Here is a 24,937-nt window from a genome sequence, read left to right as displayed (position 1 = left end):
TTCCTGAGCTCCGTGATTGAACTCAGGTCCTCCTGCGAGCACTTTACGGAGCCATATCCCCAGACCGTGAGTATTTTTCTCTAAGGTCATGTGGTCACCACATGACAATCACTGGACTCTGGTCATGTTTGAGAAACAGTTGTGACATTGGGCACTTGGGAGTGGCTAAAACCCTGTTAATCTTGTGTTCTGGAAAGACCACTTCTTCTTTCTCCCCAGACTTCAGCACACCTCCCCAGGGCTCTCTCTCCACTGATGTTCTGCTCCACTGAGAAATTAGAAGAAATGAACTTGCAGAAAAATAAAAAGAACGAGTTTTGAGCAGAAGTTAAGCACCAGACTCGTTCTGCTGTGGAGTAGTTGGGTGGCTGTAAGTTTTTGCTCCATCTATATTTGCGACATGAGGATACAGTACTTGCTGTTAACTGGGATGGGGGTAGTTTTTTTTTTTTTTAAATAGAACAAGTGTTATTTTTACATTTCATATTATTAATACTAGAATACTCCTATGTCATCAGTGTTAAACAACTTTCATCATCTCAAACAGAGTTAGTTGACCCGGGCTCTGTGATGGCAAAGCATGTAGGACTTTCTAGAAATTTCTGGAAGCTTCTCTGTGCTCTACACTGGAGTCAACCAGGGCAACTCATCTTCCCATCTAGAAGTATCATATATCCCCCAGGAGATTATTCTACTGTGCCCTTACTAGTTTCTTTGCCAAGTAGTAAATTAATAGTCTTGCACTGGCACTCTGATAAAAAGAATTAGGATCTTATGATACGAGGACAGTCATTGTTCCCACACAGATGGGCGCTGTTCAGTGGCAAAAATGCCCAGCCTAGCTGGCTGCCGGCCTTTGGACCAGTGTGAAGGGCTTTGAAAACACAATGTTTTCCTCCAGGGATGGAGGCAGTAGACAAATGTTAGAAAAGTACTATGAGGATCCAATAAAGATGAAGCCCACCTGAATCCTGTCACTTGGATGGTATCATCAGGATTCCCTTGGACGGCATACCGGTAATTTTCTTCTATTTATTCTTTCTCCTGTATAGATAGTTTTGTTTCCAGGTTTTTCATGGAAGGTTCTCAATGAGCATTTTCCCCCCCATCATTATCAGATCTTTAGAATCATAGTGTTAGATGACAGGGCATGCCAGTGTGTGTCTGTCTTTGTCTTCACACCATGGTTCTTCTAAGGGTGGGCACTGACAGTGGTTGCCAGGACCATGCCATTTTGGAAAGTGCTTCCATTTTGGGTAAGGCATGACAATTCTAGTAGCTCTGGTAATTTAGCTTTCAAACTAAAGTCAGTTGTTTCTCTAGAGTCTTGCCTCTTTTGCCCTGTGGAACCCCAGTAATGGTTAAGTCAGGAAAGATGTCTGTCAATAAGCTGGCATTCTTGAACTGACTACTCATTGGTTAACTGCAGCAATGGCTGATGGTGGGCTAAAAAAAACTGGAGAGTTCAATCTACTCCCCTTGTTCTAACATGTACACACAGAAAGGGGCCCTCTCCTGTCATGTGGACTTGAAGGAACCTCAGAGCCCCCAACATGCTTCCGTTGTCTGTCCGTATACAGCATTGATAACCCTCGAATCTGTTACCCAAATAGCTGCCTGTCCTGACTGCCTCCCTTGCACTGCAAACCAAAAATCTTCTGGCAGTATTTTCAACTTTTTTACAAGTCATGTTGAAAGTGCTCCTGTGAGGTGGGTGGATCTCTGAGTTAGAGGTCAACCTGGTCTACAGAGTGAGTTTTGGGACAGCCAGGGCTGTCCCACAGAGAAACCCTGTCTAGAAAAACAAAAACAAACAAAAGCACCCCCCACCCCCCATGACAAATCTCTGCTCCTGCCATGGGAACAAAGCTGCCGAGTCCAAGGCTGGGAATGTTCCTGAGGTACATGGTTGTAACTGTGAGAAGGAGCCCCCACCCCATCTGACCTTCAGCACCATCATGAGCAGAAAATTAGAAAGGGCGTCTTCATAGCACAGGGTGTGAGAGGGGACAAGAAGGGAGCTGACCCCTCTCACTTCACTTCTCCAGCACTTGCTCCTGTTGCCCAGGTAGCCACAGTCACTGAGGCATGCTGATGGGGGTGGGGATGCCCACATGGTATGGCACATCGTGCCACTTTCCCTACTGAATCACTCTGCCTGTGTCTCCCCCGACATTTTCATGTCGACAGTCCTCATGTCCTTGAATGCTCAAGGCGCGGGAAGGCCATACGCAGAACCCAACACAGATCCTGCCTTTTATCACCCAGTGACCTTGGGCAAGCCCTTTGAGTCTCCTAGGGCTGTTTATTAGGAGCTCCCTGCAAGATTGCTAGGGTTAAAGAAGAAAGTAGGTGCTGTCTGTACTGGCGGTGGAGAACTTGTTTTGTCTGATAGCCATCACCACAGGTTCACATTCCTGCAGAAGGTGTAGGTGGCCTTTATTGCCATCTGATTTCAGCCTAGATTAAGACTCTTCATCCTGAGAACCCCGGGAGAATCTAAAGCCTGTAAGAGGCAGGGAGGGCAGGGACTGCTGGATGTGGGCTGCACTTTAAATCTCGGCTAATTTATTGTGTTCGGTTGTAGGCACTGCATTTTAAGAGGGATATTAGCATCTGGAAGAGATCCAGGAAGAAACAACTGGGCTGGTAAACAAACTTGAAATTGACCTATGAGGAATAATTAAGGACTCTGGGTGTTTGGCTGAGAGAGAAGACGTGGGCAAGAGGGACCAGTGTGCTGGGCTGTTGTGGGGAAGCAGGGACCTGACTTAATAAAACAATGGTCTGGAAGTCCTTTTTTTACTTTTCCAGGCACTGAGTTAAGCCGTTGGCAAATATTAGCTGTTTTTCTTCTGCAAGATGTTCTTTGAGGTATGTGTTTGTATTCCTGTTGTAAAGAGTGGGGGATTACACTGCAGGAGGCAGAAATGATGTGTCAGGAAGTTACATGGCCTGTAGGTGGCAGGGTAGGAGCAGGGCCGGAGAGGGATGTGTGTGTGTGTGTGTGTGTGTGTGTGTGTGTGTGTGTGTGTATTTGTTGATATGGCTGTGTTTCCAGTGTGGGTATATGTGGAGGCCCGAGATCATTCTCATTCATAGGCACTATGTACCTTGATGTTCTGAGATGGCATTTAGTTGGCTTGGAGTTCTCCCAGAAGGCTAGGCTAGCTGGACAGTGAGCCTCAGGGATCTGCTTTTCTCAATTTCTTCAGTGCTGGGATTACAAGTGTGTGCCATCATACCAGGCTTTTTCTGTGGCTTGTCTGGATCCTACCCTAGGCCTTTAGGCTTACACAACAGGCCCGTTACTGACTGAGCTATCTCCCCAGCCCCACGGGTGTTCTGCTTCTGTAGTTTTGTAGGCTTGTTCCAAGTAACCAGGCAAAGTGAGTGGGACTTTCAGAGTGTGGCTGTTTCATGCACAAGAGGATGGATTATTCTCCCCATCAGAGCTTTCCCATAATGCAAGAGGCTGCCTGAGGCAGGACGAGCTTCTGGCCACTGTTCAAGTAGAAGCTGGAATGTTTCTTGGCCCTATGATCTACAGGGGACAGCTGAGATGGTGGTTGCTGGGACTAGGATTCAACCATGCACTTGTGTCATTTCCTAATAAATTAATTAAAAATTACTTTTTGAGGGGCTGGAGAGGGGCTGGAGAGGGGCTGGAGAGGGGCTGGAGAGGGGCTGGAGAGGGGCTGGAGAGGGGCTGGAGAGGGGCTGGAGAGGGGCTGGAGAGGGGCTGGAGAGGGGCTGGAGAGGGGCTGGAGAGGGGCTGGAGAGTGGTTGAGAGTGCTTACTGCTCTTCCAGAGAACCTAAGTTCAATTTCCAGCACTGCCATGGTCTCTTTTTTCATTTTGTTTTTTTGTTTTTTTTTTGAGTCAAAGGTTCTCAGTACAGCCCTGGCTATCCTGGAACTCACTCTATAGACCAGGCTGGCCTTGAACTCACAGAGATTGGCCTGCCTCTGACTTCAGAAGTCAGAGTGCTGGGATTGAACGCACGTGCCTCCACTGGCCAGCTCCCACACGATGTCTCACAACTGCCTGTAACTCCATTTCCAGGGAATCACAGGCCTCCGACCTTCCCAGCCACCAGCACTCACTAGCTCATACTGCCTCTGCCTAAATAATGCATCATTAAGAATGAAGCAAATCCTTTAAAAATACAAACCAAAAGAATAGTTTTTGAGACAGAGTGTCAGGTAGCTCACGCTGGCTTCGACACACTGTGTAGCTGAGGATGACCTTGAACTCCTGATCTTGTCTCGGTTTCCCCAGTGCTGGGGTTACACTGGGTCGGTCTACCTGGTGCAGGGCATCCAGCCTAAGATCCTGTGCATGCTGGGTAAGTGCTCTATCAACTGAGCTACATCTTCAGTCTTCTTTTCTTTTCCTTCTTAATGAATTTTTTTTTTTGAAATAAAATTTTATTTGATGTGTCTGAGTGTTTTGCTTGCATGTATACCTACGTACCATGTGCATGCAGTGCCCAGTGAGTCCGGAAGAGGGCACCCCTTGGAACTTGGATTACAGATGGATGAGAGTGGCTATGTGGGTGAAGGGAACCGAACCTGCGTTCCAAATCTCATGGATTCAGACAAAGGAGAAAGTTGGACTTTGTTATGTCACCAAATTACCTCCTTTCTTTCCCATTAGATAAGTCTGTGATTTGGGGTGAGCCCCTTACTTTTCTTCATCATTGAATAGTCTTCTGCATAAGAAATAACACAATACTCAGATCAGACGGAGAATGACTTTTCCATATGAAAACTGGTGTGATGGAGTCCAGTGTTGGGTAAGATCCCAGCTTTAGGCTCTTTATCTAAAACATGGAGGTGATAGTGGCTCCTACTTCGTGGCGTTCCTATTAAATTAATTAGCTCTATACCCAGAGCACTGATCTTCTTAGGGCAATAGAAATTGAACCCAAGGCTTTGCACTTGCTGAGTAGGTGCTCTACCGTGGAGATATACCTATGTCTTGTCACATGAGGCATTCCAAAGTTTCCCTTCACATGGTGGGCTATTTGCTGATGCTGCTAATTATAAGAATTCTTACTTAGAGGAGTTCTTGTTCATAAGGCAGAGCTGTCATTCTAAGGTAAAATTCATGATGATGAAAACAAAATTATCCCATTGTTATTTATTTGCACACCAGCAACAGAAACCTTGCTAGATACCTGGGAAGGTTGTCGTGGGGATGAGACATAGAGTCCCAGGCCCCAGTCTGGACACTGATCCATTGTGTTTTTGGAGTAGGATCTTGGAAATTTTCCTGTGGGCTCAGTTCTCCCTTGGAATTGGAGGCCCTAGGCTAGAGGGTTCTTTCAATCTCTAGCTTGGTTCTTATTCCTCCCCAATCTCTGCTCTCTTTGAAAGTTTTATGAAATAGTCCTCCATATTAGATAAGACTGCAGTTACCCTACTGAGAATATGTCTTGGCCATCACTTTGTTCTAAATAGGAAGTAAGTCTAGTGGTGGGGAGATGGCCCAGTTGGTAATGTGCTTGTCATGCAAGCATGAAGACCTGAGTTGGACTCCAGAACCTGTATCAAAATACTTGGCTATTCTGGCACATGCTTAGCATCATAGCCCTGGGGAAGGGGAGACAGGAGGATCCCTGGGGCTCTCTAGCCAGCCAGCCTAACCTAATTGGTGAGTCCAAGGCAGATGAGAAAGCCTGTCTCAGAGTCTCATAGACTATGAGGAACTACAACTAAGGCTGTCCTCTGGACTTCACATGCATGCACAGACATATATACATACGTATGTATATACATACACCAACACACAAAATAAATAAAAACCCAAGACTATCTCTGGCCTTCCATCTTCCAGTGATCTTGACTTTAGTGGGAAAAGCATCTTTTAGTTGCTCAGAAATTGGCTGCAAACACACCAAAGGGTCTCAGCCTAGGCTCGTTTACTCCAGGATGAAATGTAGTCAGCTCAACCTGTTACTGTTTTGGATCTGCTTTTCCGCTATCTGGCTCAGGTTGTTTTTACCCTCTTAGGACAGGCCTGTGCCTTGATCACACACCTCCAAGCTTATAGTCTCTGGCATTCTTTTTCTTCAAATATATTTTGTTTTCACACTTAAAAAGTAGTTTGCATTATTGTGAAACATCCACACATTGCAGAACTATTTAATGCCAGAAACGAGTCCCCCACAGTTTCATTCTCAAGATATGGTGACTATAAGGGGTTTTAGGTCTGTATCTCTGCACTCCCTTGACCCCCCTCCACATGAGAACACTTATTCACATTAAAAAAAAATTAAAATTGTTTTCTACCAAATACACTTCTTTGATGCTTGAGTTTCCCCAACCCATTCTATCTCATCATTTAACTTGGACATTAAAAAGATATTTTCATTACATTTTATTTATTTATGTGTGTGTTTCAGGGGGCTGTGACTGAGGTCAGAGGACAACTTGTGGAATCAGTTTTCTCCTCCCACCATGTGGGCTCTGGGGAGCAGACTTGGGTGGCCAGACTTGGCAGAGAGCATCTTTGCCCACAGAGCCATATCGTTGGGCCCTATTTTGGATATTTTGACTTTGCGTCATGGAATGAGATTGTTTTGTGCCTCTTTCTGGTCATATGACATTAGTTTCCTGTCTGGCTTTTAATCTTCTCATCTGCAGAAAAATATAGTTTCCTTCCATCTCCCTGTGTTATGGGCTCAGTGAGATGGGGGCATGGTCGAAAGAGTAGATACCTGGGGCAAACATTTGTGGACTGAGCCCTGGCCCATTCTCCTGTTTTATTGGTTTTGTAAAACTACCAGACTCTGAAATTATTTTATGTGTTATATACCTGTTCTTATGTGTGTTTGTGTACGTGTGTGTGTGTGTGTATGTGTGTACATCTTCACAGTTTTTAAACTTGGAGGTCACCAAGTCGGCCTGACTGGCTGGCCAGTGAGCTCTGGGGGTCCTTTTGTCTGCCTCCCCAGGGCTGTATACTGTACCCAGCTTTTAATGTACATCCTGGGGGATCAAAGTCAGGTTCTCACGTCTGTGCGGGAAACATTTCACTGACTGAGCTACAGTCTCTGAAATACTCATTTTCTCATGCATTCATTTAATTTGCTGTTTAAGCCCCTCTAGGAGGGAAGTGTCCTGAAGCCTGAACTCTACTGTTTTTGTCCATGTGCCTCTCCTTGTAACTTAGGACAATAGCTGGGGATTGTTTTTTTTTTTTTTTTTTTTCAGAGTAAAGAAGTGACCCACTTTCAGCTGAATAGAAGGCCACTGGGAGGGGACAGGCAGAGTGTGAGCAGGCTGAGGTTGGGTGACAGGGCTGAGAACTGTCCATCCTTGTCCTTGGGTTCAGGGTCATTCTTTTCCTTTCATCTGACCCTCTTTCTCCGCATTCATTGCTCCCTGTGAATTAGTCATTTCCTATGGTCCAGTTTAATTATCCGGAGTCTCATGAAACCGTCTTCATCTTTATACTATCTCCCTGACTCCAGACAGTTCCTCTCTGCTCTGCCCACCCTTGGCACTGAGCCCTCTTTAAGTGACCATTGTGGTGGCTCTCTTGCTTTGCCCGATGTTCAGGTACCACAGGCAGTACCCTCACTCTGCTGGCCATCTGTCATTCAACATAAATGGTGATCTGTCAGTGAGGGAGGGATTACTATTTTCTTGTCGCAGAGGAGGACGATGGGGGCATCAGAATCCTTCAAACAATCTTGCTCTCCATCTAACACGTGGCATTGCCAGGATCTCCTGCTAGCCAGCTTAAAGGAAGCCTTATGCCATGGCAGCTGGAAGGCCACCATCTTTACACAATTTCATCTTATCCCAGATGTGGAAAACCCGAGACTCAGTTATAACAGAGGGCTGGGAGACAGCTTGGCAGGTGATGGGCTTGCCTCACAAGCACGAAGATGGGAGCTTCATTACCCAGAACCCACATTAAAAAAAAAAAAAAAAAAAAAAAAGCTGGGTGTGGTGGCCTGTGCTTATAATCCCAGCACTGAGGGAGTTGAGACACAAGGTTCCCTGGGAGTCAATGGCCAGCCAGTTTAGTCTACTTGGTATGTTCCTAGTCAGTGAGAGACCCTGTCTCAAAAAGAGGATGGATGACACCCGAGGAACCCCAGACGCTGTACCCTGGCTTCAACACACATACACGCACACGCACACGCACACACAGCAGTGGAAGAAGACCTGGCTATCTCTGACCTCCAGGCCTTCCAGCCTGAGACAGTTGTGGAATCCCATCTTTTCCTTAGCTTTGTTGCTATCTTTCCAGTGGTATTGAAGTAAAAAAACAAGACAAAACAAAGCCCTTGAAGGCTGTCTTTCTAGACAACGTTGTGACCCTTTTCACAAAGAGAAATTTTCTTTTCTAGTAGCTGTTTTAGGTCACACAGAGGAAGCCACCTTCCCATGCCCTCTACATCCACAAATGAAACCATTTCTGATGACATCACATGCATTCAGGGTAGTATGGCCATGGAGAACATCGCCTCAGAAAGTTTGTTCTGTTCCACGGAAGGAGCTTTTCTGAAGGCCTGAGGGCATAATGGGAAGCAACCTTATCTTATCTTCAGTGTCTCAGATATCTGGGAAGACCCAGAGTTTAGACACGCCCTGGCAGACAGTAAGGAAAAGATCCAATGACTTCCCGAAGCCCTGTCAGAGCCAGGATGGAGCCACCCCTTAAAACTCATGCTCTCTCTGTGACTCAGTTATTAGAGCAGAAAGGGGTCATGGTGAGACACAGCAGTGCTGCAGCGTTGGTTGGGTGGAATTATCTGGGTCCTACCCTTCTGCATAGCCAATGACAGGAGGCTGTGAGCAGACATATACACACAGCAACAAACGGAGGGCCAAGGGTAATGCCTACATTTTCAAGGACTTTAAAAAAAAGGTTTATTTTTGTCTTTTGGCTTTTATTATTTTTGATTAAGTATATATGTCACTGTGTGTTGGGTTACTCAGAGAGGTCAAAGTGTCAAATACCCCTGGAGCTGCAGTAACAGGTGGTTATGAAATCCTTGATGTGGGTGCTGGGACTTGAACTCCCGTCCTTTGAAAGAGTGGTGTGTGCTCTTCTTCCTATTCTTTTTTGTTTGTTTATTTTTTTTCAATACAGGGTTTCTCTGTGTAGTCCTGGCTGTCCTGGAACTCACTATGTAGACCAGGCTGGCCATGAATTTTACAGAGTAGACCAGGCTGGCCATGAATTTTACAGAGATCCACCTGCCTCTGCCTCCTAAGCGCTGGGATTAAAGATGTGCCCCACCACTGTCCAGCCTGTGTGCGCTCCTTTTAAAAGCCATCTTTCTAACCTGTTTTTCAGGGGTGTAAGAAAGGAGAATTCAGGCTCAGTTGGTGGTAGGGACAGGGGCTCCCCGCCCCCCCCCGGGGATGCCCATGAAGAAAGTGAAGCTAGAGTTGGGTCGCAGCTGTGGAGAGGAACTACTGTCTGTTGAAGGCTTGTGTTCTACATAGAAGAGTTAAAAGTGTTTACCGTAGACTTCAGTCACTATTCCTAGCTTTTGAAATTGTTTTTTTGAGACAGTGTCTCACAGCCCAGTGTGACCTGGAACTCATTGTATAACCCAGGATGACTTTGAACTCCTGACCTTTCTGCCTCCACTTCCTGAATGGGATGACAAGCTTGTTGTAGGATATTTGATCCCATTGTGAACCCCAAAATTGTGAGCTGTAAACCCTCTATATTGTTTGGTTTGGTTGAGCCCTAACAACCCACCTTTAATCCAAGAACTTTCTGTTTATTGTAAACGGGTGATTACGGTGTGGTTCACCCAGCCCTAGCACACATCTTAATCCAAGAGTTCTCTGTACACAGGATTTAATAAAGTTAACCCTAGGTCAAGAGGCAGAGCTAGAAACCAGCTGACAGAGATGAAAGAGTAGGAGGGACTTTGAGTTGAGGGGTATTTAAGACAGTGTGTAAAAGAAGAAAGGGCTTTTATCTCAAACTCTGGCTTTAACTTCGGCTTCAGGTCCTCAGTTCCCTGGCTTTTTGGGATTTGAGCTAGCAAGCCTTTGGCCTTGTTGCTTTTTCCTCCTGGGCTGTCAGTTGTACTAGTGAGCCTTTTGGGTTTTTTTCCACTCAGACCTGAGCTGAGAAGGAAGGTTAGCTGGCTATGTTCTCTGCCACGCCAAACTAGCAGGTTTTCACCCCAGCATCTGGTTCCTGAGTCTTTATTAATAAAATAGAATGGTTGGGATTTTCATCATTGTTTATAACAATGCAAGCTTTGCCTACAAGGCCAGGTTTGTGCCACACTGGGGAAATCCAATCTCGTGATACCAGCCAGGCACTCCACCAACCGAGCTACACCCGCCAGCCCTTCAAAGTTAGGAAACTGAAGATTGAGAAAGGCCGAGAAGTGGCCAAGCTCTTTCAGCAAGAAAAGCAGGACCCAAATGGCTATACTCTGACTCAGAGCTGTTTTGCGAGCCTCTGAGGGGTGTGCAGTTTCCAGCTTTATGGAGGGTTCTGGGGTCATCTTGAATCCAGAGCAGGGACTCACGGACAGTGTCAACTTAGGATTTGGTTTGTATGATGTAAAGGAGATAGAAATAGAGGTGGAGGCTTCATGGGGCAAGCTGGGAGGTGAGCGTTAGACAAAGACCTGGCATGGCCAAGAGGAAGTCGGTACAGCTAATGGAACCATGATGGTCCTGTACCCTCCAGACTTTGGGTTTGAGACTCACTTCATTACTGTATGACACATTATGTGACAGGTGAAGGGTTTCTGAAGGCAGACTGCTTAATCTAGGACTGCCCTGGTCCAGACTGGGTAGTCCCAGGAAGACTCTTTAAGGTCATCCACACAATGGGATGGATAACAGGTTTTGATTAACATCAGAGCTCTGAGGAGCCCATAGGCTTACCTATACCTCATCATTGAGAATAAAGGCAGGCACAAATGCACTAACGTTTTGGTGACTGTTGTGGTATAAAAACAATCTGAAAGGATGGATATCAAACTCTTAAATGATTCACCCTAGGGAATAAGACTCCCAATGTATTTCGGTCCTCAGTGTTTCTTCTTAACATTGCTTAACACAAACAAATTATGATGTTTATAACATAAAATGATAGAGGAAATCGAAGGAACACAGCGGCAGGTCTGTTTCAGAAGCTGAGTGTCAGAGAGACTTCGTGTGTGTTGATTTCCTCCCCCCTCCACTTCCAGCCTGCTAGAGGCCCATGGGTGATGTCTCTGTGTCCCTTGGAGAAATGCTAGGAACATGTGGTGGGGCCAAGATGACCCAGGAGGGCTGCCTCAGTCCTTGCTCAACCCCTGCCTATTGTCCCAGTCACCTGTGGCACATGGTCACTCAGCCTCTTGGTCTAGAGAGGTTTTGAAGAGACTGTTGGCTCTGTTTTCTGTCAGCCAAATGGGAAGGCATAGGGTGAGGTAGACAGTGCCTAAGGCAGGGCTTTCTCTTCAAAGCCTCACACAGAAGTTAAGGGCACAGTAGGGAGAGCCAATCCCTCATGTTGGGGTTAGACTGTGGGGCTGCAAAGGTTGTTGGTCTATATACAGGGGACCAATAGTTCTAATATTCTGTTTCAGGCCAGAGTGCTTTGTTGCCCTGCTTGGGCTCACAATCAAGAAACATGCTCTCACCATCGAGCTCTTCTACTCAGATGTTTTGGGGACAAAGAAGAAAAGGTGCTGTGGAGAAAAGCATCTACACTCTTAGAAAGAGCTACAGCCTTGGCCTTTCATGTGGGGCTGGAAGGTAGCCAGCTTCCCTCCTGTGAAAGAGATGAAGGTAAGAAACTCGTGTGTGTGTGTGTGTGTGTACAGGTCAGGGAGATGGTTACTATCTACCTACACCTGCAAGGAATTGACCCTTGATTTTTTTTTTGAGAGACAAAACTCGCCTTCCTTTTCTTCCTCATCGGCTTCAGTGTCTCCTGATGCTACCCTGGTGAGTATGGGAGGGTCAAAGGTAGTGTGAAAATTCTGAGGGCTTCCTTCCCTGTCTCTATAAAAAGGGGGCTTGGGAGTGTGTTAACTAGCACCTGCATCTTAGGACTCTTGTGGGAATTGTGAGTCAAGGCACATGATAACAACACAGAATCCAGCCTTCAATAAGCACTCAATAAATACTAGTGATTACCGTTGACTTGCTGCTATTACCCAGGCTGAGATATAACATCACGAGAGAGGGAAGAGAGAAGGCTGAGGAAGGATTATCAGAGCGTAGTATCAACCATCTGTGTAAAATGTGTATGCTGCAAGCACTGGAGGAGACTGCCTTTTCCCTATTCCTTCTCTCTCTCTCGGAAAATGGCACATGTGTTTGCAAAGATACACACACACCGCGATTATTGCAGGACTGGTTTTGGTGGAAAAATAAGAAAACAATATTAATGCATGGCAATATGGAGGTGGCTAGGAAACAAGGGGCGCCCATAACAATGACGGTCTACAGAGAGAAAGGGCCAGGGTGGAACTGTGTGCTACAGCAGGTGAGAATTTCTAGATACGTGGACACAAAGCAGCAGAATTACATGAGTAATACCGTTTTTGTGGATGATGGTATACTGAGTATGAAGCTTGATAACTTACACACGTATGTATATATGTATGTAATATGTATACACAAAAAAAAGTGACCAAGGAAGAAAACAGATGAAAGAGCCTAGAGGTCATTTTCAAAAGAACTTTTGTTCTCACTGTCTCACTCTTCCCTCCGTCCCTCTCTTTTTTCTTTTTATCTTCTTCTTCTTTTCTTTTTTTAGGGCTGAAGAGAACAGGGTCTCACTTTATACCCTAGGTTGACCTGGAACTCACTATATAGCCTAGGCTGGCCCTGAATTCATCATAATCCTTCTGCCTCTGATTTCCAAATGCTGGGATTACAGGCATCTCCTTTTCTGGTCCTCGGTAGAGAGGGAAGGCTGCTGGCTTGATATCCACAACAACTCCCTAGGAATCTGACTTTGAGAGATTAAAAGTCACTGTGGTGATTTATAAGCAAGGACATCTGGCTTCTCCATTTTAGACAGCATTCGACTGAAAAAGAGGGTGTGTGCATATATTATATGATCAAAATGATTAAGAAGGGCCAGCAAGATGCAGAGGTGGTAAAAGCTTACCACTAAGCCTGACAGCTTGAATTTGAGCCATAAGATCCACATGGTGAAAGGAGAAAACAGATTCTTGCAAGTTGCCCTATGACCTCCACACCCTGTCCGTGCTGTGGCATATGCACGCACATATGTAAATATAATCATTTAAAAAGCCATTAAGAGCAATGGGAGTGATGTCTACCTGCTAAAAAGAATGAATAATAAGGCTCTGTTAACTCCAAGGCCTGATGGGAAATTCCCAGTTCTCCTCTCCTAAGGTTGCCTCCCTGCCCCATCTCATTATGTAGATCTCATATCACAGGCACACAGCACAGCCCAGAAAGGGACTACTACCAGCTTGATACCATCCCAGAGATATGAATCAGTATAGTGACTTAGCAGCCCGGGTTGGAACCTTGGTTTTCCCCTGTGATTATCAGCCAGATTTCTGGCGTCACTCAAAGGCTCGCCATGTTCCTCCTCCAAGCCTTTTTCTCAGCTCTGGAACGGGGGTAGGTACCACTGTTCTCTAAATGTTTTTTAAGGTGACTGGGTGATTGGGAAGCTTGCTCTGCAAACCGGAGTGCTACTGCAAGAGCAAGGCGGCTTGCCGCAGTCCTCTGGAGCTGGGGAGGGTTGCGGGAGGTAACACAAAGCAATAAATGCACATTCTCAAAAGTCTGAGGAACAGAGCAGTCTCTCTCATGGGTATGAGGTAGCAACAGACTCCCTGGAAAGGTAGGCAAGTCAAAGGGGTGCAGAAGGAAGGACACGAAGTCAGAACAATGGTGGAGTGGTGCCGAGCCTTCCAAACCTCTGCGAGTACCAAGCAAGCCTCTAGTTCATGCTGAGTTGATAATATCAAGTGCCTAGAAAGATGAGTGAACGAGATTTTAAAGAAACCCGATTCTTCTGAGTTCCTTCTGATGTCAGATCCATTCCTCCCTCAGTGTCCACAGATGTTCATTGCTGTGCCTAAAGCCTCTGAAGCCTGGATGTTATTCCCACCCCTTGGCTGCATCTCTCTGTCTGCATCCTCTCATGGTGCAGTCCTGGTGTGTGAATGAGAGCTGTAAACAAGGACTCAGGGGCTGCATTGCCATCTCAGGGTGGAGCTGGCAGATGGAGCTGCCCAGGAAAGGAGCTGCCTTGAAGTGTGCTTATGTTTAGGAGAGGGAGAGAGAACTTGCAAGGAATGAAGGGGGATACAGTGGCATCTTTAGGGTATATAGGCTTTGCAGACAACACACAGGGAATAAGTTCGGGGAATGATGTGTGACTGATCCTTTGGGGAGTCCTGTCCCCCATGTAAGCGACTTCTTTATCTTATCTTTTTTTTTTTTTTTTAAATCTTCAAAGCTTCTCCATACATGGATTCAATCAGGATGACCTAGGGTCTTGCTATCCACTATGTTAGCCTCTGGGTCATGAAAGGGCTGGCAGAAAGACTGACTTTCCCCAGATCTCAGAAACTGCATCATTGGCAAGGCTCTTGGCACTTGCTGGGCACCAGAAGTTTGCAAAGTTTCAACTTTAAGGCCTCTGTGAGAAATTCGATCTCTGGTCCCATCCTGGGACAGCCTGATTCTGCAGTCTGGTGGGGAATCTGTATTTTACTTCTAAAAAGTTTCTACATTGTGACACTAGGGACTCTAGTTAACACTCTACCACTGAGCCACTTTCCACCCCCAACTGTTTAATTTTTAAAACTCTCTTTAATTATGTTTGACTGACATATGCAAAGCTGTACACACATATTGGACTTGAAGGGTCTGGAGATCTGTGTGCACTTGGGAGGTCATTGCCTCCGTTGATCCCCTAAGTTTCTCCGTCACCTCCAAGCATTGGCTGTTGTCTCTCCACAGGTTCACTTTACGTAAGCTCAAACCCCTCAAGTTCTTTGCATCTTCCTCTTTGGCAAGCCCTTCTCAGCTAGATTTGACAGGTCAGGTTTTAGAGCCCATGCTGCTTCAGACTCCTTAACTCCGAGGGGCAGTGTGACCCCGTGAAGTAAACGGGTGGGAGCTCTGAGGATGTAGCCTATGAGGACGGGATCGGGCTGGGACCCGAGGCAAGAGAGAAGACTGTTGCCCACTTCATGGCCGGGATTCACAATTGTCAGCAGCACCCCATTAAGACGGTAAATTCATTGAGTAACAGATCCTACAAAACAGGCGGATTCAAAGGCTGAGAGTGGTAATCTAATTGTGCTGAATTAGCTTCAGACAATATCAACTTCAGAAAACCACAAAGGGATCTTTAGACACCATTTCAAAAGCTTTGGTGCCCCAGGCACCCCTCCTAAGAGCTCACATTCCAAAGCCTGGGCTCTGTGTGCCTAAGCCCCCGTTCCTAGCATTCAGCCACTGGCTCCTTTCTAACTGCTTTCTCAATGAAGTGGCTGGCACCCTGTCGTGTCTTTGGTTGTGTGTTGGACTTAACAGGGAGTGGGTGTGTGGGAGACAGCTGGAGTTCAGGGCAGAACTCAACTGGTGAATTTTCTATGTCCTTCTGGTGCGTTCGGGAGCACTTTTCCTTCCTTAAGTGAAGTTTTATTTTTTTAAACTACCACTAAGGCGGCTTCCTTTTAACAATCCTGTGCAGCATTGTGTGTAGGTTCATTGCCCCATTTAGTTAATATCTGATGTATTTTGAAGAATGAGAAAAATACCACTGAGTATGTGCTCTGGGCCTGATTTGGAGCCATAAATTTCAGGTGGCAATTTAGGACTCAGGGCAAGAAGGGGTGTAAGCATTTTCAAGGTTGTCTTTGACTTGCATTCTATTTATTCTTTTGTAAGAAATCATTCACATATTCATAATCTATAGAAGAAGTGTGAATTTCTATAACCCCCTGGCAGGTAGATTTCCAGTCCCTATTTATACCCCTTTCCTGACCTCCATGGCCACTGTGGCAGCTACTGCATCACTCAGTAGAGATTCTAGAAATTTCTGAGATCCCTCGAGCCAGAATTTCTGTGTGTATTAAATAGAAATCTATTCTTCTCTTGCAGTCACATAGGCTAAATCAAATCTAATGTTTCCCAGTGTGGAGGCCCTGGGTACATCAGAGGTTCATGTAATCTTAAGGAAGACTTGGAATCTGCTTAAAATGTCTTAAAAACTATAGTCAATTTTGTAGTTACCTCCACCAAAACCCTATGAGCTGACTAGGAAGCAACATAGGTCCTGAGCAGTATTCCATTTCAGGTCAACTCAGTGAGGGCCATTGCTTGTGCTGGAATAGTTCTGACAGTTGTGAATTTTCCTGACTAACGACGGTGGGTGAGTGGGCCAAGGATGGGTTCAGTAAAATAACTGAAAAAATAGGCTGTATAGGGGGATCATAAACATTAAACAGGAAGAAGAGAAACTTGGGCTTTCTCAGATCATTTTTCAGATAACACAGTGGTGGAACAGCTGTCCTCTCACCACTCTGAACATTTCCTGGCATAGGAAGGTAAGACCTTTATCGTCTTTATCAGTCATTATTTCCACTTTAGGGGAACTACTCAAAGAGGGAAGTAGCTGGGTGAGAGCCTCAATTCTTTCTGATTTCTAAGGGTGGGAGTAGCTGGGAACAGCTTTTAATATTATTGCTATTATTATAGCTGAGATCTGCAATCACTTTAACCCAAATTGTACTATTATGGGGAAAGACCTAGAGAAGGTCATCACAAACAGAAATAGGTAAAAATATAATTTCTGAGGGTGTGATTGGCGTAGTCCTTTCATTTTGCTGGTGGGCAAAGTGAGACCTAGAAGGGTCACAGAGTCTTCTCAAGGTCATGCTGACATAGTTAAATTCCAGATCCCAGGTCTGCTGCGGCTGAGGCCACAGTACCTAAAGCACTCTTAAAACCCTGTGGAAGAACTTTTGAGATGGGCATACGGGAGACAGTGCCATCCATCTTAAAAATCACTTCGACGTCTGCCAGCTGATGAGGGGAATAAAGTTAACGACACCCACATCCGTACCATGCTGTCACAGGCTCTGTACCCAGACCGCCTGGAGGTGAGGACTGCATACCCTGTGACATAGGAGAGAAGGCTCCTCTCTGCAGGGATGGCGTGTGTCCCTGCAGAGTGCCTGCTTTTGAATGGGACACACAATCACATGATTAGTTAATACCTGGGCAAAGGGATGAAGGCAGGGTAGCCACTGGGACCCTTTTACCCAGAGCCTTTGGGTGAATGGGGCCTTGTCTTTGATAATGGGTTGCTCAGAGGCTGAAGGGAAGTTTCAAGGGTTGGATTTAGCCATCTGGGTTGAAAATACAGTCCCCCACATGAGAGGAGCCTTGTTATGGCTGTGCCGCAGGATAAGAGCAGAGTTGACTCAGGAAGTCAGAACTCACGGACGGTCGCTGTTCTGCTCTCTCCATTGCCCCCACATAGCTGCTGCCTTTCATAAGACCATCTCAAAGATAAATTTTCCAAGTGCCCCTGGTAGGTCATTCCCAGTTTCGCAAACGTGCATATGTTATGTGTGGATTTATAATCCCATATACTGGCCTTGAGTTCCTGTCCAAACTGCCCCATGGGAATAAAAGCATAGCATCTTGTTCCCATCTTTCCTAAGTGTCCAGAGGGCGGGTAGACTGATTGACAGTTTGGTTGTCCCTGATAAAGGCTTGCCCCACGGGCTTAGTTCCTTAGGAAAAAGTCCTTGGGCCGTTTCAGAAACTTCTATATGCGTTCTGCAATATCCTAAAATACAGTGGGCAAGACTTGGGCAGAATACAGCTGTTACCAGGGAGGAAGACCAAGGTGTTTGTCTGCCCTTCTTGGTAAGCTTGGGAACCTTTCCAAGCGGCCATATCTCGGGAAAACACTCATTTATCCTTCCATAGGGATAGAGATACTAAGCAATGTATTTACTACATTCTTTCTTGTCCTAGAACTGACAGAAACATCTCCAAGATTTTGATCAGCTTTCTTAGCAAGCGACTGACACACAGAGTCTAAAGCCTCGTCCCAAGGTTCATCTACTGGGAAGGGAAATGGGAGAGGTATGTGAGGAAAAAGTGGTGATCTGGGAAAATCACCCATGGCACAGAGTCTTGGTTCGTGCCCTTCTGTACATATTTCCCGCTGAAGCACAAACTAGATCCCTTTCTGTTTCAGTGGGATGCACTGTATATTCTACCAGAGGTTGTTTCCCCAAGCAAGCTCAACCTTTTCATTAGGGTGTCAGAGCAGCTGATTAAAAAGTTGCTTATATTTGTTGTCATTCAAAACCTGGCCGATCTTGTCCCTGGCTGTGCCCTGGGCTAGTTTGCAGTGTCTGTAGACACTTTTGATTGTCACGACCAGGGAGGAAACAAATGCTACCGGCACCAGACAGGCTGCTACAATGCACAGGGCAGACGTCATGACAAAGAGTTACAGAGATCAAAATGCCAATAATGCAGAGGCTGAGAAGCAGCCTTATAGATCATGTCTGTCTGAATTATTGAGAAGACAAGGAACTGTTGGGATTATACTAGTCCCATCCTTGCTATAAGCTTCTGTAAGGGCTCTGGGGATCAAAGACATATTCCCTTTGGTTTAAAGGAATGTATTTCCAGCATTAAATAAATAAAAATTGAGTATTAGTTTTAAACCATGTGGATATAAGGCCCCAACCTCCAACTTCAGCGGGAAATACATACAGAAGGGCATGAACCAAGTCTCTGTGCCATGGGTGATTTTCCCAGATCACCACTTTTTCCTCACATACCTCTCCCATTTCTCTTCCCAGCAGATGACACCTTGGGATGATGAGGCTTTAGACTCTGTGTGTCAGTCGCTTGCTAAGAAAGCTGATCAAAATGTATGTTATTGGATCACAGGGTGTCACACATTAAATTTAAGAATGCCAGGCTGTTTAACAAGGGAGCAGGAACTGCAGCCAGATTGCTTACGTGCAAATGTGGGGACACGGCTGATGAGCACTGCGGTGATGCTGGTGTTCTAGGCCCCCAGTCTGACTTTCCAAGGTCTCCATTCACTCCCTGCATTGGCAGCATGTGAGGCTCCAGCATCACTCACTTCAGTTGTTTTTGTTTCTTTTGCTGTCAGTCGCTGGTTGTGCACAGATGCATTGCAGCAGCGCCATGGGTAGCGCCCTGGTGGCCCCCGTGATTTTCAACACTCTCAAACAGGTGAGCGGCAAGCCTCACTTAATCTAAGAAGGGCCTGGGCCCTGGGAATATACAGTGGTTTGTTCCAACCCTAAATCTGCCTCCTGGTGAGAAGGAGTAGTTATTCTCATGTAACCTGCAAGAGAGCTGCTAGCCTCTGTTTACCCTAGGTTCCAAGGCCTTTTGTATGTTCTACCCAAAATCTGAAAGACGAAAGTATTAGAGAAGCAAATTCCACTTGAACAAGACATCTCATTCGATTAATGTCCCCCTGCGACCCCTTTTGCTTCATCTCTCTGGGAAATGACAAAGGGAATAAATATTAACTCCTGAAATGAAGTGGCCACCCTCTGGCTTCAATAGATGCAGCTGGATCTCTCTCGTCATGCCCCCTGTTTCCTCACAAGCATAGCAAGTTCTCGATCACGTCCATTGCTGCTCACGTGGGCTTTCAGCCCACAGAGGGGAAGGGAGACTCAGTGAGACTCTCTGATGGGCCACCACCAGTTCACTTGAGGAATTAACACAGCATAGCCTCACCCTTATCTAAGCGATTGCAATGCAGACCTTTCAGACCAATTCTCCTTTTTGAGAAAGCTCATGTCTGGGAGAGAAAAACCAAGGATTGCATCAAGAAAAAAGCAGTGGGGATGGGTAAGTGATAGGACTCTTCTTGCCCCTCACCCTACTCCATGAAGTAGGTAAATCTCACAAGGTCCTGGAATGCTGGACTTGAAAAAAAAAAACTTGGCTATTTACATTCTAAGCTATGGTTGGGACAGTGGCATGCTAAAGAATTATTTTAAAAGAGCATTAAAATCTTTAGCTGTGGGTAACCCTGGGAAGGGAGTGTTTTCTTCTTCTTCTTTATCGTGAGAGAAAGACAAAACAAAACAAACAAACAAACCACAAAGAGAGGCTCAAATTCAGAAAGTGTCACTTGGGAGAGGAGGCCTCATTCATATCAACAACCAATGGATTGGTCAAACCAGCAACTCTTTGCAATGTAATAAAATCACACTTACGTGCTGTTTTATGAGCAGAGAGGATCTTATTTGGTGGTCTTTCAGGTTTTAGAACAACTGGCATGTTTTTTTGTTTTTTGTTTTCAGATGCCTATTAACTCACTACAGAGGTAAAACACGAGAGGCAGACACGCTTGCACGAGGAAGATTAACGATCTCTGCAGAGCTGGGGAGAATATTTTTCAATTCATATAGACGGAATTCATCATCCCCACCTCTGAAGACGGCATGATTTGCTCACTTACAAAATCCCTATCTGTTTCAATACTTCCTAAAGATGTGATTTTTCACTTTTCACTGGGACTAACACAGATGGCAAGCCTGCAAGCAGAAAATTAGGAGTCAGTGGGTGGGTGTGGGGAGCCCAGTTATGGCAGCGGGGATAAGCGTTCTTTCATTCATAACTAAGAGCTGCCCTTTGGAGTAGGAGAGGGTCTGCTGTAACAGAGTTAGGAAAGAAGTGTGTATCAGCGAAGATGGAGTCAAAGTTTTAAAAGGAAAATATTTCCCAGTATGTATTCTTAGGCCCGATCTGCACTTAAGTTAGGGCTTTGGAAGCTGAGGTCACAACCGCCTTATTCCCTAGTTCCAAACCACAGGAACCCCTGACCCCAAAGAAAAACAACAGAAAGAGAGACAGAATGCTGTTTTGTGCCCAGCCAGTCCAAACTGCAACCTTCCGCGTCACCGCTAGTTGTCACTTCGCTCCCAGACGGGAGACCCGGGGTTTCCAGCACTGCGGTTTGAGAGAATGCGGTCCCAATTAAACTAAAAAAACTCGTAAAGCTTCCTCTTAAGTCCTCAGCCGAGTGAAGGGTAACGAGCAGAAGGGTCGGGGGGCCAGTTTTGGGGGGAGTGCGGCAGGCAGGCAGGCAGACAGACAAACCACAAAGAACAGGCAAACCGCTGCTGGAGCAGCCACTGTCTGGGACCTACACGCACTAGCCAGACACCCTGCGGGTGGGGGGGTGGGGGGAGGAGGGGAATGGAAGGGCCTTCAGCACACAGCACCCCCTCCCCACTTGATGAGGCCGCGACAGAGTGAGCCTCTCTGCTCCGTCCGAACCCCTTTTTCACCGTTAAGGATAGTCAATGGTCAGCATAGAAAATCGCGTTACCTGAAGAATACAATGGTCTCCCAAAGGTAGAATCGCAGAGTGTTGAAGCTGTGCATTTTCTAGGTTCTTGTGCTGTAAAGTCCACGAGTTACGGGTTGCAAAAAAGGTTTCCGATGGGCACTTAATGAAGCCGGAGAGTGCCACTGGGGAAAATAATCCAGATGTTTAAGGGAGCTGGGGAGTAGAGGGACGAGGCGGCAGAGCTGGGGGAGAACTGCAGCCAGGCGGCTTAGGTGCCCGCGGCCGCGCAGGTTCAGCACCACGGAGAGCGTCCAGCCAAGCTGCGGGCGGGAAGAGCGCTGCCGGTGCTCAACTCGTTGGAGGCTCCCTGCAGCGCTGGGAGGCACGTTTAGGGGTGGGTATATTTTCTTTCTTTCTTTCTTTCTCTCTCTCTCTTCTTCTTTCTTTTACCCTTGTTTTTCTGTAGAGATGGCCAGCTCCATGCAAGGAAGAAATCCGTGGGGATCAGAGCCCTGGCCTCGGACCCTTAGACCCGGATGGCATCTTCTTTCTCGCCCTGGGCTGGCCTGAGGGGTTTTAGGGGTTGGGGGGGGGGGGGTGGAGCAGGTGACGGTGCTGGCTTCAGTTAGATGTCGGAGAGTGTGCCAGGCTGGCGCATCGCGACTGAGTCCCGGAATCTCGTTCCCCTGCCTCCGTTCCTGTCTGCTGTCGTCTTGCAGTCCGCGTTCTCTTGTCCCCGCCGAATAAGTTGGGATCGCTGCAGGAAAGGTGTCCCATTGCTTGGGGCTGCAGGAGCAAGGGAGCCCACCACAACTTTCAGCGGCTGCTGGGGTCCATGGCTTCCCCACAGGGCTCGGGAGCCTAAGCTTTCAGAAGCATCTCGGATTTCTAAGCTCGCCCATCTTCTGGCCAGACTCCCTCAGATCTTCAGACTTTCTTACTGCATTAATTTAACAAACTGGCGGCGTAGAGGATTGGGGGTGGGGGGCGAGGGCTGACGGGAGGGTGTGGGAGAGGGGAAAATGGGGGGAAAAACTCCTTAGAAGCTTCAAACCCTCCCACTCGAGGTATTCATTGGCCTGCAGTTGCGAAAACCATATCTTCTCTCCAGGTTCGGCCAATTGGGCGTTAGGCTCTGGGTTGAGTTTAACCCTTGGAGTACTGGCAGAGCCCAGCCTCCAGCACTTCTCAGGCCCCACTGACGAGATCTCCCGTCACTCCAGGGAGGCCATAGAATTCATCTTTTGAAGTCTTTCAAAATCTTAACCTTGATTTTTTTTTAAAAAAGAGAATAGTTGTATGTAAGCAAAATACCACGAGTCTCAATCCAGATGTGTTGTGGATAGGGGTGGGGGACTCAGTTTATCATTTTAAAAGGGTCACATGGAACCAGATCCCTCTGTTGTTTAAAGTGCTAAAGATATAATATTTGAACCCAGAAGACTTAAGGATAAATAAAAGTTCTGGTGGACAGAGTGAGTCTCCTTCCAGGGTCATTGTGGTAGGGAAATTTAGGAAAAAAAAATTCTTAGTATCAAAGGGATACTGAGCTGCCTGGTCCTTTTGGCAGAGACAGAAGACACTCTCCTCCATTCAAACAGAGGACATTTGATTCACATCATACAGGCTGGGGAAACTGGGCTCCAAATTAACAGGAGGGCCAAGGAGTGCATGAAGGTACCTTGCTCCTATGACACTCCCTCCCCCTCTCTCCTTCCTTCCCCCCCATCTCCTTCACCAGCTTTCTTCTGTTTCTCTGCCTTATCAGACTCAGAAATGAGATATACATTTCACTGTTGAGCCCATCTGGGTAGGTAGAGTTAATCAGATTTTCTCCCGGCTAGGGGACTTTAGTGGATTAAGAGCCTCTGCAGGATTTTCTGGCCCACTGGAACTCGCTGGGATTCTGGGGGCTGTCCCTTCCAATGCTGCCTAGAGAGGACAGGCCTTCTATGAATCCAGCATACTCAGGAATTCCTTACTTGGGGCAATGGTTCTCTGTTCTCTGCAAGTTCAGGTCTTTTCTCAAGCGAAGCTTTCTTTCTCAGCTCAGGACCAAGACCAGCAGATCCTCACTCACCTGTACTGCAAAAGCATATGCCGGAGAGACTCTTTCATGGCTTCCCTACACCAGGGTTCCCACAATGTTCTCCGTAGTGACTGAAAAGGAGATTTGTTATCAATGGTGGGTGCTCACATGTCTGATGCAAATATCTATGTAGATTCACCTCATTGAATAGATGCATGTAAATTTGGAGCATATGTAATCGAAAGCTGACTATTATCAGCACACCAGCGGATATCCTGCACAGCCTCATTGCTCTCTAGTCACATCTTGGGGTAAATGTCATTGTCTTTGCTCATGGTTTGTGTGCATGTATGTGGTTGCTCTTGAAAGTGAACTTAGGTTTTCTCTCCCCACCTTTTTTAATCTCTCTCTTTCCTCAGACAGTCTCATGTTGCCCTGGCTGGCATAGAAGTGGAACTAGATATGTAGGCCAAGCTGGCCTCAAACTCACAGAGATATACCTGTTTCTGCTTTCTGAGTGCCGGGACCAAAACCATGCACCACCATGCCTGGCCTAAAAAGTGTATATACTCCCATGTTGCATAATTTATTTTTGATTTGTGTTCTGCATTAATCCTGAAGTAAAGTGTCTATGTATATTCGTATATTTCTGTTTGCAATTGGTTTCTGTCCATATAGGCCTATATATTTATATATCATATATGTGTGTACGTGTCACACATATGCATCAACATGTGTCAGTGTGGTGCCCCAGAGACCCTAGAGCAAGTAGCAGGTTGGCCACTGTATCCTTGCTTCATCTGTCTAGGAAACACTTGCACAGTCAGATATAAATGCAATGTCTAGCACTTTCTTTTACTCTTCCCACAGTGTGTGTGTGTGTGTGTGTTTGTGTGTTTGTGTGTGTGTGTGTGTGTGGTTTGTGTTGCCAATGGTGGTTGTAAATATTTCCTAGCTCATGGCCTATGCAAGAGAAGAAAGTGACTATGGCATGAATGAGGGGCACTTGTGTCCTATTTTCTATAAGGCTGACACTTTCATTTAGTTCATTCACATGAACTGAGTATGCCCCAAGCATAGGATAAATGGTGGGCTGAACTCCTGGGATATGCAACCGCTTCAGAGACCAGGTATATAAGGGTCTTTCCGGTTTATTAAACTTTTCAAAGAGCCAACTCGTTGGTTGATTTTGTGTATTATTATTTTTTATTCTCATTTTATTAATTTCTTCCTAAGCATCAACTGATGGGATGACATGAAAATAAAAATTTCTGTGCAGCCAAGAAAACAATCAGCAGAGTTAACAGGCAATCCATAGAATGGTAGAAAATCTTTATCATCTACACTCCAGACAAGAGGCTACTATCCAGAATTTACAAAGAATTGCAGAAGCTAAACCCCAAGGAAATAAAACTACCAATCAACACATGAGTGAATAACTGACTAGGCGGTTTTCAAAAAAAGAAGCACAAATAGCCAATAACTGTTCTAAAAGTATTGAGAATCCCCAGCTTTCAGGGAAAAGCAAATCAAAACGACTTTGAGATAATACCTCACCCCAGTCAGAACGGCTACCATCAACAAACCTGTTAA

General features: G+C 46.1%; 1 protein-coding gene and 1 long non-coding RNA gene across 3 annotated transcripts in view; one reads left to right on the top strand and one right to left on the bottom strand.

Annotated features, from left to right (window-relative positions):
* Glra1 (glycine receptor alpha 1) overlaps positions 1-22,313 on the bottom strand; it is a 97,213-nt gene extending 74,900 nt beyond the window's left edge. For both annotated transcript variants that reach the window (XM_021634604.2, XM_021634605.2), the window contains exon 1: positions 21,355-22,313. In XM_021634604.2, coding sequence (XP_021490279.1) covers positions 21,355-21,410 — 56 coding nt within the window. In that variant the 5' untranslated portion in view covers positions 21,411-22,313. The remainder of the gene's footprint in view (positions 1-21,354) is intronic.
* LOC132646298 (uncharacterized) lies at positions 21,574-24,001 on the top strand. The gene is made up of 3 exons (XR_009584440.1): positions 21,574-21,709; positions 23,364-23,500; positions 23,764-24,001. It is a non-coding gene; the product is annotated as an uncharacterized LOC132646298 (long non-coding RNA).
* Positions 24,002-24,937: the final 936 nt, after the last annotated feature.

The sequence above is a fragment of the Meriones unguiculatus genome, chromosome 11 (genome assembly GCF_030254825.1).
Source record: "Meriones unguiculatus strain TT.TT164.6M chromosome 11, Bangor_MerUng_6.1, whole genome shotgun sequence".
Taxonomy (NCBI): domain Eukaryota; kingdom Metazoa; phylum Chordata; class Mammalia; order Rodentia; family Muridae; genus Meriones; species Meriones unguiculatus.
This window is presented reverse-complemented; position numbering and strand designations above follow the sequence as displayed.